The sequence below is a fragment of the Miniopterus schreibersii genome (genome assembly GCF_964146895.1).
Source record: "Miniopterus schreibersii genome assembly, chromosome: 2".
Taxonomy (NCBI): Eukaryota; Metazoa; Chordata; class Mammalia; order Chiroptera; family Miniopteridae; genus Miniopterus; species Miniopterus schreibersii.
In genome coordinates this window covers 168,715,374-168,730,093 of record NC_138102.1, presented here as the reverse complement: position 1 = coordinate 168,730,093, position 14,720 = coordinate 168,715,374, and the positions used below count along the sequence as shown (strand labels likewise).

Genomic DNA, 14,720 nt, shown 5'->3' with positions numbered 1-14,720 from the left:
GGGAACTTGACATGAGCAATTGAGAAAATGGCGATTCTGTTTCCTGAAATGGGGCAGCCTGTGGGAAGAAAAGGTCAAGGACGGTGGAACCGAAAGTTCAGTTTGGGATCTGTTTCTTTGAGATGCCCTTTAGGCATCCACATGGGGATACTGAGTTAGCAGCTGGCTGTAGAAATCTGAAGTTTAAAGAAGAGTTCAGACGGGAGATGCCAATTTGGAGTTATTGGAGAAGAGATGATTTGTCAGATCATTAAACTATGGATGCAGTTTACTGTAGAAGAACTGGAATGTGGGCAAACCTGTGTATCAGTCACAAGGGCAAACTACATTTTGGTGTCAAACACCTGGCCAGTGAGCTTCCCAGGTCATCTACAAGTAAATGACGTAATTTGGTAACAAACCATCATTAGACATCATCTAGAAGGCCATGCTGAATAGATACTAGCTCAGAATCAAATGATATGTCTACAACTGACAGACTTATAACACAGTTGCTGCCTTGCTATGTTCTTTACTCTCCTTATACATCACACAGAATTCACCTGGAATTCTGTCAGGGAACAGCTACTCCCAACAGGTACTCTGTATTCCAGTTCAGCATCAACCTTACAGGAAGCCATCCTTTCACCTAAGAGTCTTTAAAGACATATGAAAACTGAAATAAGAATTGGCATTCCTACTTGATGGCTATAGACTTTTATTGTCATAATCTCTCCCAGAAAATAGAACCAGGAACTACACAGATCCTGATAGGGCAAACTGCACCCACAGTTACCACCATGTGCTAAGTAGGAAACCCAGGCACCAAAAGGGGTGGCAATATGCATAATGGGCAGAGGAAGATCTGAATTCATGAGTTTTGACGATGCTCATTCCAGGTAGGTGACACCTACTAATCTCTTATTGCCATTATTACATCTCGTTCTCCTCCTCATCTTGGGTATTTCTACTGCCCTGGGCTTTTATTCTCTCTCCCCAGCGCAAACCCTGGTCTCACCAGCACCTGGTTGTCACAGTGACATCACTTGTGGCCCAAAGGGAGGCCAGCTTGCGTCAGGAAATACAGGCAAGACCTCCCTTGACGGCCATGGGACGTCACTGCCTGCCTCAAGGGCTCTGCCCTCTAGAGCAAATGCCTCTCCAAGTCACCTGTCCAACCAAAACCTGAGCCTAAGAACACCTACCTGCCACTGTCTTGGAGGGGGAAACTAAAAATGCTCTAAGAAGCCAATACAGCTCAGTTGGCTTGGGCCCAAATTGAGAGCCAAGTTCACAGGCCTTGCCCCTGGTTGTATCCCAGACCCACTTTAAGAAACCTCCAGAAAGTCCCTTTATCAGTGCGGTACCCTCTAAGCACAGAGCTGTATGAATAGGTTGTGGATACAGATGAGGAAGAGCCAAGAGAGTTGTCTGAGCTACATGCGAACAGATTAGAAGGACAGACAGAAGGAAATCATTAGGCAGCCCCTGCAGGAGAACTGGAGCTACAGAGAAGCAAATCTGGGGCCCGGCCGCCCACGTGGCTCTGCCCAGGCCAGCTCCTACATCCTTGCAGGGGAGGCAGGAAGAGGCATGGAGAGTGCTGCAGACCCTTCCCTACCTCCACAAACATTTCATCACACATAATTAGAGACAAGTGGATCATGCTAAGCCCCAGGTTCCAGGGTCCCAGAACAGCTAGCAATCAGGGTAAAGGGAGGCATGCTCTGGAGCCTCCACCCCATGGGGATTAGAGAGGTGAGAGGGAAGTTCAGAAGGACAACCATGGTAACTTGTGACAATCCCTTTAAATTTGCAGAGTCTAGAATTTTCTAATGAAATTCTTAGCAACCCCACTTTCTCCCTTGGAGCTACAGCATGTCCTCTACACCAACCAGCCAAGCCTGCAAGCACATCAGGGAAGGTGTGCAGCTCCTTATCAATGGACAGCACCTTATTTCAGGAGCCCAGGGTGTAATTCCAGGCATACTGGTCTGACCCCAGACCTTTATGATAGGAAGCAACAACCCCCAGGGACCAGCCCATCTGATGGATCACAGCATACAAATGGCCTACCCGGCTCCCTAGGGATCACATTTGACAGTGGATCAATTGGTTTAAGTATTTCTTGAGACTATAAGGAACTCAACTGTTGCCAGAGCACAGCAAGATGTTTGAGACGCATGACCCTCTCTCAGGCCACAAGCTCCTCAGAGAGTAGCTGGCCCTACAGCGGGGAGAAAGATACCAGCTGTGACCAACTGAGAGGCATGCATGGACAGACAAGGTGGACCTGGATGAGAGAGAATGGAATTCTATGCCCAGGTCCTGCACTGACCTGTTTGAATTTTTGGCAAGTCACTTCAGCTATCTAGGTCTTTTCTTCTAGTAGTACAATCAGAGTTGTGCAGGATGGGAAAACTAATCTTCAAATGAAACCAAGAAATCAAGTGAAAACAAGAAAAGTACCTTTTTATCAGAAAGACAGACTCTCTTCACACATCTTTTAGTGGGTCACTTTGTAACTGTCCACTAGAGAAGACAATCATTTGCAAAAGCTGGAAAATCCAGGACCAAGAGTTTCAAATCATTCCAATGTTGTGCCTTGGGCTCCCCCTGTAAGTGGATGGGAGCCTCTGGGAGCCAGTGGGGTCAGGCAGCCCTCAGAAGATGCTAACAGTCACTTCAACGGGATGCTTGAGAAAACGAGGCAGGTCTGGCTAATGTGGAATTAGGTGGCTGCTGGCAGCCAGGAGGGACCCATCCACACCCACACTGCTCCCTCTTCCTACTGCCCTGCCTTCAAAGGTGGGAAAACCATCTTCTCCAGAGGGAGGGAGCCTCTTTTTAATTACCCTCCAGGATTCAGGAGAGAGAACCCTCCAGGCGCTAGCTGGGGCTGAGTCCGTGGAGACTGCACAACTGCTGAGGCAAGGTGGAAGGGAAGGAGTTTGCATTCTCAGGGGCCTCTGGGCTTGCCTGGAATCTGCCTACAAGGAGCCTGGGCCTCAAGAAAATCATGGGAATAGCCACAGATTGCAGGGAAGAGTGAAGGAGAACATCCAGGTATTGGCAGGATGGGCAGCTTGAGATGTCCTTGCAAAGTATCCCCAGAGAGGCCATCCCACACTGCAGCTTCCAACCCTTCTCCACGTCCTCCAGCACCAAATTCAAGGGTTCTCCCTCACCCTCAACCAAAATCCCTCCTGAAGCCCTCTCCACGAACAGTAGACTATTACAATGTAATAAACATACTGCACATATTCAGAGGTGCTGGCTCTTTCCTCTTTAGGATGCCTTTGGGCCCCACCCATAAACACAGGATGGATCCCAGCACTGTGGTGAGAATTCCCCTCTCCGTATATAAGAAGCTGTGTCCACCCGGCTACAGAGCTCTGGCTGGGATTTTGACACCGAGGTTTTAGTCCTGACTTGACAAATATTATGGACATTGGAACCAGCTTCCTCACCTTGCTGGGTATGTTTCCCAACCTAAATGGATGGAAAAAAGCTTTTGCTCACGGTTTCTCTTATTCCCCATCACAGCAACATGTATTTCCCTAACCGTGACCCTGGCAGAGGAAAACAAGAACACCGGGAGTTGCTAGCAAACCCCCGGGAAAGGCACAAGAAAGGAGCCTATTGTCTTTCAAAGTCACCGGTCCACCTTTGCTGAGCATCCTTTTGACATAAACTTTGGGAATTATACACTAAGATGCATCTCCATCCTGGCTGGTCTCTCCCTGCCTCCAGATTCTACCCACTAGACCAGTTGGGTTGTACACTGGGAATAATTCTATTGGCCTAAGAAAAACATTTCCTGGGAGGAAAATGTTTTGTTAAAAGGCTTTGTTGTAAATAATAATATAATATCATTGCATAGACAAATGGACATATATTTTGCATAGTCTACAATTTGCTTCTCTCTGCTTCTGTGAAGATAAGAGAAGGCTGGCTGATTTCTCCCATGAGTTGCTGTGTGTTCCTGGCCTCGGGAATGTTCCCGTAAAGTGCTCCACCTAGACAGGCTGGGTCACCACCCACGCAGCAGGAGGTTCCCTAGGTGGGCAGCGGTGGCGATCACTCTTTAAAGGGGAGGAATGGGAAATTAGAGAGCAGGAGGACAGAAAACGGTTGGGGTAAGTGAGGTGAGATGTGGGGCGAAATGCTTCCTCCTTTTCCTTTAAATCTGATCCGGGACTTTTCAGGAAATTAAACACCGAGACTATTAGCATCAGATAGAAAACAGATGAGGTTAAGACATCGAAATACTAGAGCAGATTCCCTGGGCAGGCAGAGAAGGGACATGTGTAAGCAATCACAGCAGTATTTCTGGAAAAGACCTTTTATGTTTTTAATACTTAACACTTCATAACAGGGACTAATAGGCAGGATAAAAAGAAGGCTGCTCTGAAGGCAACTTGGGGGATGAATGATTTTCCAGACAACAGAGTTGGGGGGAGGGAAACTTCTTGGTCTTCAGTTCTTCACCCCTTCTGCCCTTGCCCACCTTCCTCTGCTCACCAGAGCTGCTGAAGGTTGGGGGAAGCTGCATGGGAGGATGGCATGAGGGGGTTGACAACTGGGTGGGGCAGTCACCTCTAAGGAGGCGGGTGATCCTTAGAGCGCCATGCCATGGCAGGGAAGGGGGTACACCCAGGTTCCCAGAGTATCAGCAAGCAGAAGAAATGGGATCTAAATGGAGGGCTGGGGAGAGAGCTGTCCAGTCAGGAGCTGTGACTGGGATAGGAGAGGTCCTTCCAAAGGGTCCCTTTCTCTCCCCTAACTATAACCTCTAATTCCTAGCTGTCCGAACACACAGCATGAATGAGCCTTCCTCTCCTCAGATTCCTCATCAGATATTTGGGAATGGCTATACCCCACTTATCTGCCTGGAGGATAAGAAGAACTAAAAAATGGCCCTCAAAATAAGATCATGGCATGGATAATAACAAATTTTTAGCAGGACTTGAGAGTCAGAGGTGTCCCAAGCCCTATTTCTATTTATTATGGCAGTGTTATTATGGGCAAGGTGCTCAGTCTTTCTGTGCATCAGTTTCCCCATCTATTAACTAAGGAATGTGGACTTCCAGTGTTTCTCAGTTAAGGCCCTCTGGTCATCAGGGAATGGGATAATGCTTTTGTGTCAAATGGTTAGCATAGCTGGTCCACCAGGCACTTAAAACCAGCAGCACTCCCATACACACTATGGCGTCAATGACCAGAAAAGGCACTCACATTTCCAAGTGCCTAAAGGGCAGGGAGCAGTGGAAGAACTGCTGAGAAATGTATGAGCAGATAAATCGAACATTTAGGACACTTCTATCTAGTTCCACACCCATCGTGGCCTCTGCGCTCAAAGCACTCAGTGCAGCACAAACCAGCTTACCTTTCTGTCATTCATGTCATCCCCTGGGCCACCATATTCACCCTGTAGGAGGGAAGGAGATGCTAGAGAGAGCCAATGGAATTTTTAAAAACAGAGAAAATATTTTCTCTTTTTATTTTCTATCATCATCCCTTTTTTCATTCTCATTTGAGGAAGGTCAAAAACATGACATGGTAAGGAGCCAACGTTCCACTTTCTTAGTCATCAGCGCCTGCAGTGTTTCCTGTGCACAGCTTCCAGACAGATACTCCCCTGAGATGCTCCAGAGATCAGCCTGTGCCTCCTCAGAGTAGATGTGACAGCACAGCCTGGGTCTGCAAATGGGCGTATCATCTGAAATCACCCTGTGCCCTGTCCTGCTCACCCCTGCCCATAACTGGCAGAACCTAACCTTGATGTGCCCACAGTAAAGATACTTGTAAGAACAAGACTGTCATCTGGGAAATTCCTTCAGATATTCAGGGATCCCCACCTCGGTCACCTCATTTAGCACAGCTGTGACAGGTGCTAAAGAAGTCACCAATCAAATGAACAGCACAGCCGGGGGGACATTTCACTCATGGGCCAGTTAAGTTCTTCGTAAGTCATCTTGAAAAATGTCATTGCATTGTATTATGGGGTGTTGATAACATTATTTCCAGGCCAGGAAAGCTTTCATTACAATCTGTTTTCTTTACTTAACCAAACAATAGTGTAAGGTATTTCAAGAGATTTCCTTAAAAAAATGTTACAATAAAAAATTTAAAAAATCTAACACTTAGTATATATTTGCATATTAAGGATGAGGAATTTCATATCCACACAAAGCTATCATATACAAACATCACTTTCAATTATTGAAGGTTCAGATGGTCTAGGTTGTGTATTATCCAGGCCATAGATTTCCTTTCTCCACCATCCACCACCTCAAACATCTCCTTCCTTTAACCACTTGTAGTCCATCTCTGTCTTCTCACACTTTCCCCCAAAACAAAGGCAGGGAGTGTAGGGACAGCTCAAACAAAACCAGTTCATTTTGCCATTAGGGAAATAACTGGACAGAAACTGGCAAAAATCAAACTGGGGTGTATGGTCAGTCATGAGCAGTCCAGAATCAGCCCAAGTATTTTAATGTCGTGATTCATTCCTGCCTCTCCTCGCATATACCCACCCACTATGTCACCTGCGGTTTTCAAGTTTTTTAAGACTGCAGGGAGTGTGCCGACAGAAATGGTACTTACGTCATGAAGAGGGTAGGCTGCCTCGTAGATATTGTTTGCTATCAGAGAGTTAATACCTATAGAAGAAAGGAAGATGGAAATCATAACTCCAGGGCAGGGGTTTCTGGACTTACCCCCGTCTTTTGACACATGTTAAAGCCTCACCCACCTCTCAGCTGAGCATCACTGCGCCCTCCTCTACGGCCTCCCAGTCTACATGTGGTTTTTGTCGAGCTTTCGTTCTTAGTGTAAGAGCAATATTTTTTCATTTCCCAAATACAGTTATGTTTTGATATCAGATACGCTCTCTCATACTTCACATTCCCCGTCCCACACAGTCAGATCTCTCCAGTCCAATGACTCTCCTCCTCGGCCGCCCCCTCCATACCCACTAACTTCAATTGAGAATATCTGTGTTCAGTGATAGTGAAGGAATGACTGTATGAATTACTGCAATTATGATCAGTAAAAGTATACGTCAGCACATCCCACAGCACTTCATCTGAACTCATTTCTGGCACCTTCCTGCTCCTGCACAGAGCTTATTACTGTCCGTGACTGGTCTGTGGACCATGAGCTGCCTGAGGTGGGGCATACAGGGCAGTAGTTCTCAAAGTGTGGTCTGGGGAACCCTGGGAGTCCCCATGACATCTTCAGGTGAGGTCAGAACTATTTTTTATAATAATACTAAGATATATGCTTTTCACTCCTATCCTCTCACGAGTATACAGTGTGGTTTTGTGACATGTGATGTCATCATCGCCCGACAGCTAATGGAATGAATGTTTGCATGTCCTTGTGCTTTAAACGTTTCTCAGTTTTTAGCTTTTAATACAATAAATATTAATCAATATAAGCCACCTAAACAAAAGCCCTTTGGGTGCTCCCAATAATTTAAAAGTGTAAAGGCTACCCGAGACCACGAAGTTGGGAAACCACACCAGGACTTCATTTTTAATCTCAGCAGTATTTCACACCACTTGCAGATAGCGACCCAATGAAATACACGTCAAAAGAATGAATGGCTCTGTCCCTATGACTCCGATGTTCCCAGGGCAGAGAGCATTCTGCTCAGCACCGAGGCATGGCTGTGACTTGTCTCATTCATGGTTTTATTCAGAGGCTATGAGGTGGTCTGTATGTCCAGTCTGACTCACATGGGAGAGGCTGTTTCTCTCCAACTCCAGGACCCACCGAGGATTCTGCTACGCCAGGAGGTACATTTAATCATGGGGAATGTGGGGAGTCTCTAGTACACAGTGATTGCCTCACCTCAAACACACTTTCTACCCTGAATCACTCTTTCCAGAGACACTATAGATAGTAGTGAGATGAGAAGAAAATTGGTTTTGGAGGGAAACATGTATGATTTCTAAATTCTAAGTAATCTGCATTTCAGGTCTCTGGATAAAACACAGGTTTGGAGAGCAAATCTAAATAGCAGTCACTCATTAAAATTCATGGTTTTTCACTTCTCAATCCTATCCAATGACCCACCTACAAACCACAGAGGCTCTCAAACAATCGGCTGTCAGCCTCCCCTTTCTCAAACCTTGTGCCTATGCGCCTCAGTGCCAGGAGATGGGATGCCAGAAAGACCAGCCCTGGGCCCCACGTGGGAGAAGAGGCCCTTGGGAGGCCACAGGGGGCGCCCGGCACAAGTTGAGAGCTGAGTGTTTGGTGCAGGGGCGTCACCAAAGGGCCAGTCCTTTCCTGATTTTAAGCTTCCTCCTTGGCATGAACACAAAACATCAGAAATAACTCTGGGGAGGGGGGGATCAGAGGGTGGGTAAACCAAGTGCGGGTGGGGGAGGGGTGCCCCAAGGCTCAATGAGCTGCAGATTTGTCCTACTCAAAAGACTACAGTTTCACTCTGAGCATCATTAATCAGTTCAAGAGCCATAACCACAGCAATGTAAAGCCACCCTACAGTAATCAAGGGGAGGAGTCCCACATCAGGAGGGGGTGGGGGAGTTCAAAGCTACACAAGGGCTGTCAACATGGATAGAGGCTGAAGCATCACAGGCTGGTAGGGCTCCAGCTAGACCGCACCCCACACACCACACCACCCAGTCCCCGCACTCACACCCCATGGGTGCCACAGCAGCTTGAAGACAGCCTCCAAATTGCACGGGGCAAGTTAAACAGGTGTTGAACTCTTCTGCTAATTCTCAACTTTGCTCAGCACAGTAGCCAAGTGTCTGAGAGAACTGGGCTCCCAACCTGAACTCTTGGGTCCTGCTGCCAGGTCCTCAGAGAGATTTCAAATCACTGGAGGCATAAAGCTGTGCACCCCATGCCCCATCTCAAATAAAGCTGCCTCTGTGATGTGCGCCTGAAGCAGGCAGCTCACTTCACCTCTAGGCTTTTGTTCAGACACTGTTTTGTGTCCCCCAAAGGTCTACAAGGTACCTGGGATCAGAGAGCACTCCCCTCTCACCTTTGTCTCTTATTTATGGCACCTAGTTGTTTCCTGCTGGGAACACAGAGGATAATGGTTGTTAAGAGTAAACACCCTATGGCTAAACCATCTCAGTGACTCTTCCCATTTACCACATGCACCCACCTTCCTCACTATCTCCATTTTCTATGCTGATGAAGAAACTTTCAACTCCAGTTCGTTAGTCTACTTCCTAAGAGAGGAAGCCCAACAAATGGTTCTTTGCCTTGGGGCCAGTATGATTCACGTTATCCTAATAACCAGGCCCCCACCCGCTGTCATGGAATGTGTCTCTGTCCCCCATGGCTATGGGCCTCCTTTCTTTCAGATGGCTGTCCTATGGGCCATCCTAATCTCTGGCTGCTGAGCAGAGGGAGGGAATAGGACTTAAAAGAAAGAGGGATGGGGAGGGGCGAAGGCCAGTTGAAAAATCACTGTGCATCCACAACTTCACCCAAGAATGGGAATTGTTTTGGCCTCTCAGGTCACCCACAGACTTCAGAAACTACGATTCTACCCCCAAACAAGCATGGAAATCAGTTTGAAAGAAGAATATAATCAAACGTTTTTTTAAAATAGTTTCTGCTTTGAAAATTGAAATTCTGAATTTTTTCCTTTCTTTTGAGCAAAAATGGATTAATTGGTTCCATCACGCACCATCCATGGGGCCATAATGGCAAAGCTTTCTTCTTCAGGATCACATCCACAGTCCTTCCTCTCTGCTCCAGACCCAGGGAGAGAGACCCGACCTCTTTTCCTAATACTCCCAGAAGGGGGGCCAGAGAGGAGAAAACTTGGAGGACGTTTTTCATTCCCTCTGCCCACAGAGAGGAGCAGCGCCTTGGCTCAAAGCATAGCTCACTGCAGACCCCCTCACCGATCCTTAAGTCCCATCAAATTACCAAGTACTTCATACCTATTGCTGTTAGAACTGTAATTCCCAAAGGACAAGGCTTGTGCTTCCTATTTGCACAGCCTTGGCCATAGCTCTGCACAGCCTGATCCAGCCACACCAAGCAACGCCTCTGCATCCATAGGGTCAGGGTCAAGAGACAGAACAGGGTGGGCTCAGGCCCAGGACTGATACTTGAAAACACACATTCATAACACAAACCTGAGGCCTAGCATTTAGCTTCCAAGACATCTCTGGTTTCGTGGACACGAAGGATCAATCAAAGCACAGTTTACGGTCTGCCTCCCAGAGAGAGTCTCATTAAATCTGCCACTGGTGCTGGGTGACAGGGACTACAGCTCTAGTCCCTCCAGGCCAAGCTCAAAGGAAAGTGCTCCATCAGGACAGGTACTTAGAGGAATGGTGCTGAACTCCTGAAAACCCATTTGGTTTTGATCCCCCCCGAACAGGGCCCAATCCACCGGGTGTTCCGCTTTCATCCCTGTCTTCCAGTCGGACGTAAATCTAAACCAGAGCCCCCAGACGGTGCACTGAACAGAGACTATATTTACCTATCACCAAATTGTCTTGACATGTGTTTAATTACTTAAATGCCTTTAATCCAAAGCCTTTTCTTCTAACAAAATATAAACCAGTTCAGCTGGATGAATGATAAACCAGATGTTTACAGCACACAACATGGTCTGGCTTCGGTCAAAATAATTAAGACATCGTCTCCTGAGTGGGGAGAGGAGACGCTCACAGCATGCATTCATGTAAATGCTCTGACACCAAAGTGTCTATGAACATGTAGCTCCATCAATCTGTAATTTTCTGTCCATGAAAAGGCAACAATGGCTTCCACATGAAGGAACAGGAAAGGTGTCTGTTCTCCTCTGATGTGATCAAGGAGGCTTAGGTTTCTTTCCATGGTCAAGTTCACTTTAAAGGCATCCCGTGATGGGGTAAACTCCTAGGGCCCCAAAAGGTGACCTGTTATGATTAGAGAGGCACAGTGGAGCTGGGCCAAGTCTGTGATGGCTCACATGCTACCGCCACCAAGCAAAACCCAAATTCACAAATATATTTAGTCTCTGAACATCATGTGTGCATTGGTCCATAACCCCTTATTTCCAGGGGTAAATAAGAGAGAAGTTCCCTATCCACACCTTGGTAAATGGTCTCTCTATTAATCTTCCCACCCTGAATTTCCCTGAGTGTATCATTTGTTCCTGATTCTCTGGAGTGGCCCCAACACGTCTTTTTATTATTTGCTTTCTTTGCATGTATCTCTCTTGCCAGACAGCCATGTGGCTGATTTCCTCTTGTCCTCAAATGTTACCTCAAAAGTAAGCCCCATAAAGGCAGGCACTGGTGTTCGTTGTGTCCGTTTAGTTCACTACTCTACTCCCTAGTTCTAGAATATAAATGACACATAGTAGGTACTCAATACAATTTTTTTGTATGAATGAGTGAATCTGACATTGGGAAGACCTCAGCTTCTACCTCACTGGGAAACCTTTCCCAGTATCTTCATTCCTTTATTAATTGATTCAAGAGATATGGAGAAGAGCCAAGAAACCCAACTTCTAAATCTGGCTCTGAATCTCTAACCTTGGGCACTGAGATAATCCCTCTGTTGTGAAATTAGTTAACATCTATTGAACCTACTTTGCATGGTAGTTTATAGGATCAAAAGAAATAATGAGAGTAAAAGCATTTTGGAAAGCATACAACTACACACATGCAAGGGACCCTTATTATTTGTTCCTTATAAACTGGTTATAGCACTACCTTATTTGTACAGACATCTCTTACATGGTTATCTCAGCTCTCACAACAGAGAACCCAGAAGAAAAAGTATCTAAATCTCATAGAGCCCATTCTCTAATCTTATGTACCTTAACCACAGCAGAATCCTTCAGACCCTCCTTCAGTCTCTCTTTACCCAAAATTCTAACAAGCTTGTTTTTCTGTCTCCCAAACAGCAAAGCAAAACTGAAATAACAAAACTCAGAAAGGGAGGCTACTGGAGTCAAAAATTCAAGAAATCAGAGAGTGTGGGGCAAACAACTCTAGTAATATTTAGATAAGCCTTGAAGAAACGTATAAAAAAAAATGTTCTTAGTAATAATCCTGAATCATCCAGAAAAGGCTATGTATGCGTTTATACAGGGAATACATGTTGATTTGTTATACATAAGAAAGCAGAGAATAATATAAGAGGTTTTAGAAAAATTTCTATACAAAAAGATGTTGTTGAGAACATCAAGAGCTAAACCACTAACCATATTTCCCTTTCACTTTGGCTCAAAGTCAAATTTGCAGCCCAACTGCAAAAACTAGAGGACCTTATGGTTTGAATATTTGTAGACTATTTTTTCTCCTAGTTTTGACATTCCATTTTAATTTGTGCTTTTCCTGTTTCTTATTTTTTAATTTATTATTTATATTATGCTGTTTTATTGTTTTTCTTGTAAGCCACCTCAGAAATTTTATGGAACAAAACAGGAATATAAATAATTCAATACCATACAACTTGTATACAACTCAATGCTTTGCAAAAGCAGTCATTCAAAACACTGTATTTTCCACAAAGAAAAAAAGTGATAATATTGAGAAAAAAAATATGAGAGTATTTCTGAATTATTATTATCTTTAATATATTTCCCATCTTCTAATTCTAATCTTTATTTTCTTTCCCATCTTTTAATTTCCACTGTAATCTAGTACAATGGGAAAGGAAATAAGGGAGCTAAGGTTAGTCATGAAAGTAATGACCACATAAAAGTTAATGCCAAGGGTGAAGGATCAGCGAAGATGTACCGGCAAACAATTCCAAGCCCTGTTCTGCTCTCCTTCTGCTCTTTGTATGAAGCAATCATCCTCTGGAGGATCTATGTCAGTTCTACGCCATTTGTGTTTCTCTGTTCAACCAGAGAGAAGGGCAATAAAATCAAGATTCACCCCACGTCTCAAAGGTCCACATTATCTTGAGAACTCACTGTCATCATATTTTTCATTCTTCCTGATCTTCTAAGTAAGATTGTTTAAGTTGGCCAAGGAGCTTAGAAAGGACTTGATTTTCCTAGGCAGAAGTCAAACAGTGTGAAAACTGGCCTTCGAGGTTCTCCTCGGCTGGGAAGCAGAGAAGCTCAGTCATATGTCCCTTGTTACAAAGCTAATAAATCATCAGTAGCTACTGTGGAACTACCAGACTTTGCTTATTTGGGGGAAATGGAGCTAGGGCTTCAATGTATGAATTTGGGGCAGGGGGAGCAAACATCAAGTCCATAACAATGTGTAACTATTAAAGAGTTTGCATTTTATAGGAAGGAAATGTGGATCTATTTTTAGCATTTCAAGCAGGCCAGAGAAATAATCAGATTTGCATTTTAAAAACAGGCTACATTTTAGTCAAAGGAAGACAAATATCACATGAACTCACTTACATGTGGAATCTAATGAACACAAGAAACTGATGAATAAAATAGAACCAGAGGCATGGAAACATGGCACAGGCTGAGGAAGCTCAGAGGGAAGGGGGTGGGGGGAGATTAACCAAAGAATTTACATGCAGATATGCATTGCCCTTGAGCACAGACAATAGGGTGGTGAAGGCCTGGGGCAGGGCAGGAACTGGGTGGTGGAAGGCAAAGGGGAGGAAAAAGGGGGGGACATCTGTAGTACTCTCAACAATAAAAATATTTTTTAAAAACAGGCTACATTTTATACAATGGGTTAAAATACACAAAATGGGATAGGAAGATGTCTTAGTGGTTGGGAGAGTAATTCAGGTAAAAAAATGCAGTTGATATAGACTAGGATAAGGATTGTGAAGAGAAAAATTGTACAACTTTAGAGATGGTTGAGAAGTCAGTCAACCCAACAGCAATTGGTTATCATTTCTGGGCTCGAGAAATTGAGAGCTAGTGTTTATCGAAATTTGGGTTACACAGATGGGAGCTGTGTTGTCCCCACAAAGGAAAATCTATATGGTCTTTTTGATTCACATTGTGGTTGAGGTTCTTTTAGGGCATCTGCAGGAAGATGTTGAGTGTGTAGTTAGATATTTAGTTCTGAGAACCTAGACAGAAAATAATTCATCAGTTAATTCTCATAATGTCCATGCTTAAAACACAGAAATCAACAATAGAGTTTTTTAATTTATGGTAAAGCAAGTTGCTTATTTAAGCCTTAACTTTAAATATATTAAGTGGCACTAAGGAAGAGACTTTATAATATCTTTTAGTCTCTGTTTTTCTTCATTTTTCATCATTTTATAAGGGAAGGGAAACTGAGGCTAATGGATACAATATAGCCTGCCACAATCTAACAGAATTTAGTGGAGATAGAATTTCAACTCACTTCTCCATGTTTCCCTGCCAAGGTCCTAGCAGAAGTACATTGGTGTCTTAGGATCTCAGGTTCTTCATATGTCAAAAGGAGGTAGGCTATCCCTTCCAATTCAAGAGTTTATAATTGTTGGCTAGATAACTACTATTTCTGTAGCAACAGACTTTAAAGACTCAACCTAACTCCACATCTAGTTTGTAGCATCCCAAAGGTAGGAAAAATAGGAGTGGAGCAAGGAAACCCATATGCTAGACCCAATTCTGACAGTGACTCAGTCACTGGACAAGTCACTTACCCTCTTTATACCCATTTGTAATTGGACATGACAATTACTGACATGCCTACTTTTTCTTGGGCTATGAAACTAATATTAGAAAATTTACACTGATACTTATACATATACATGGTAGTTAATCGCTTCCTCCTCTGTGTTCCCTTTGCACTCTGAACATGTCTCTATTATTG

General features: G+C 44.5%; 1 protein-coding gene across 1 annotated transcript in view; it reads right to left on the bottom strand.

Annotated features, from left to right (window-relative positions):
* The window catches only part of ANO2 (anoctamin 2), a gene marked incomplete at its 5' end in the record, with an annotated part of 267,613 nt that overhangs the window by 176,485 nt on the left and 76,408 nt on the right, over window positions 1-14,720 (bottom strand). Inside the window, 2 exons of the mRNA XM_081127869.1 lie at window positions 5,369-5,410; window positions 6,589-6,644. Coding sequence (XP_080983995.1) covers window positions 5,369-5,410; window positions 6,589-6,644 — 98 coding nt within the window. The remainder of the gene's footprint in view (window positions 1-5,368; window positions 5,411-6,588; window positions 6,645-14,720) is intronic.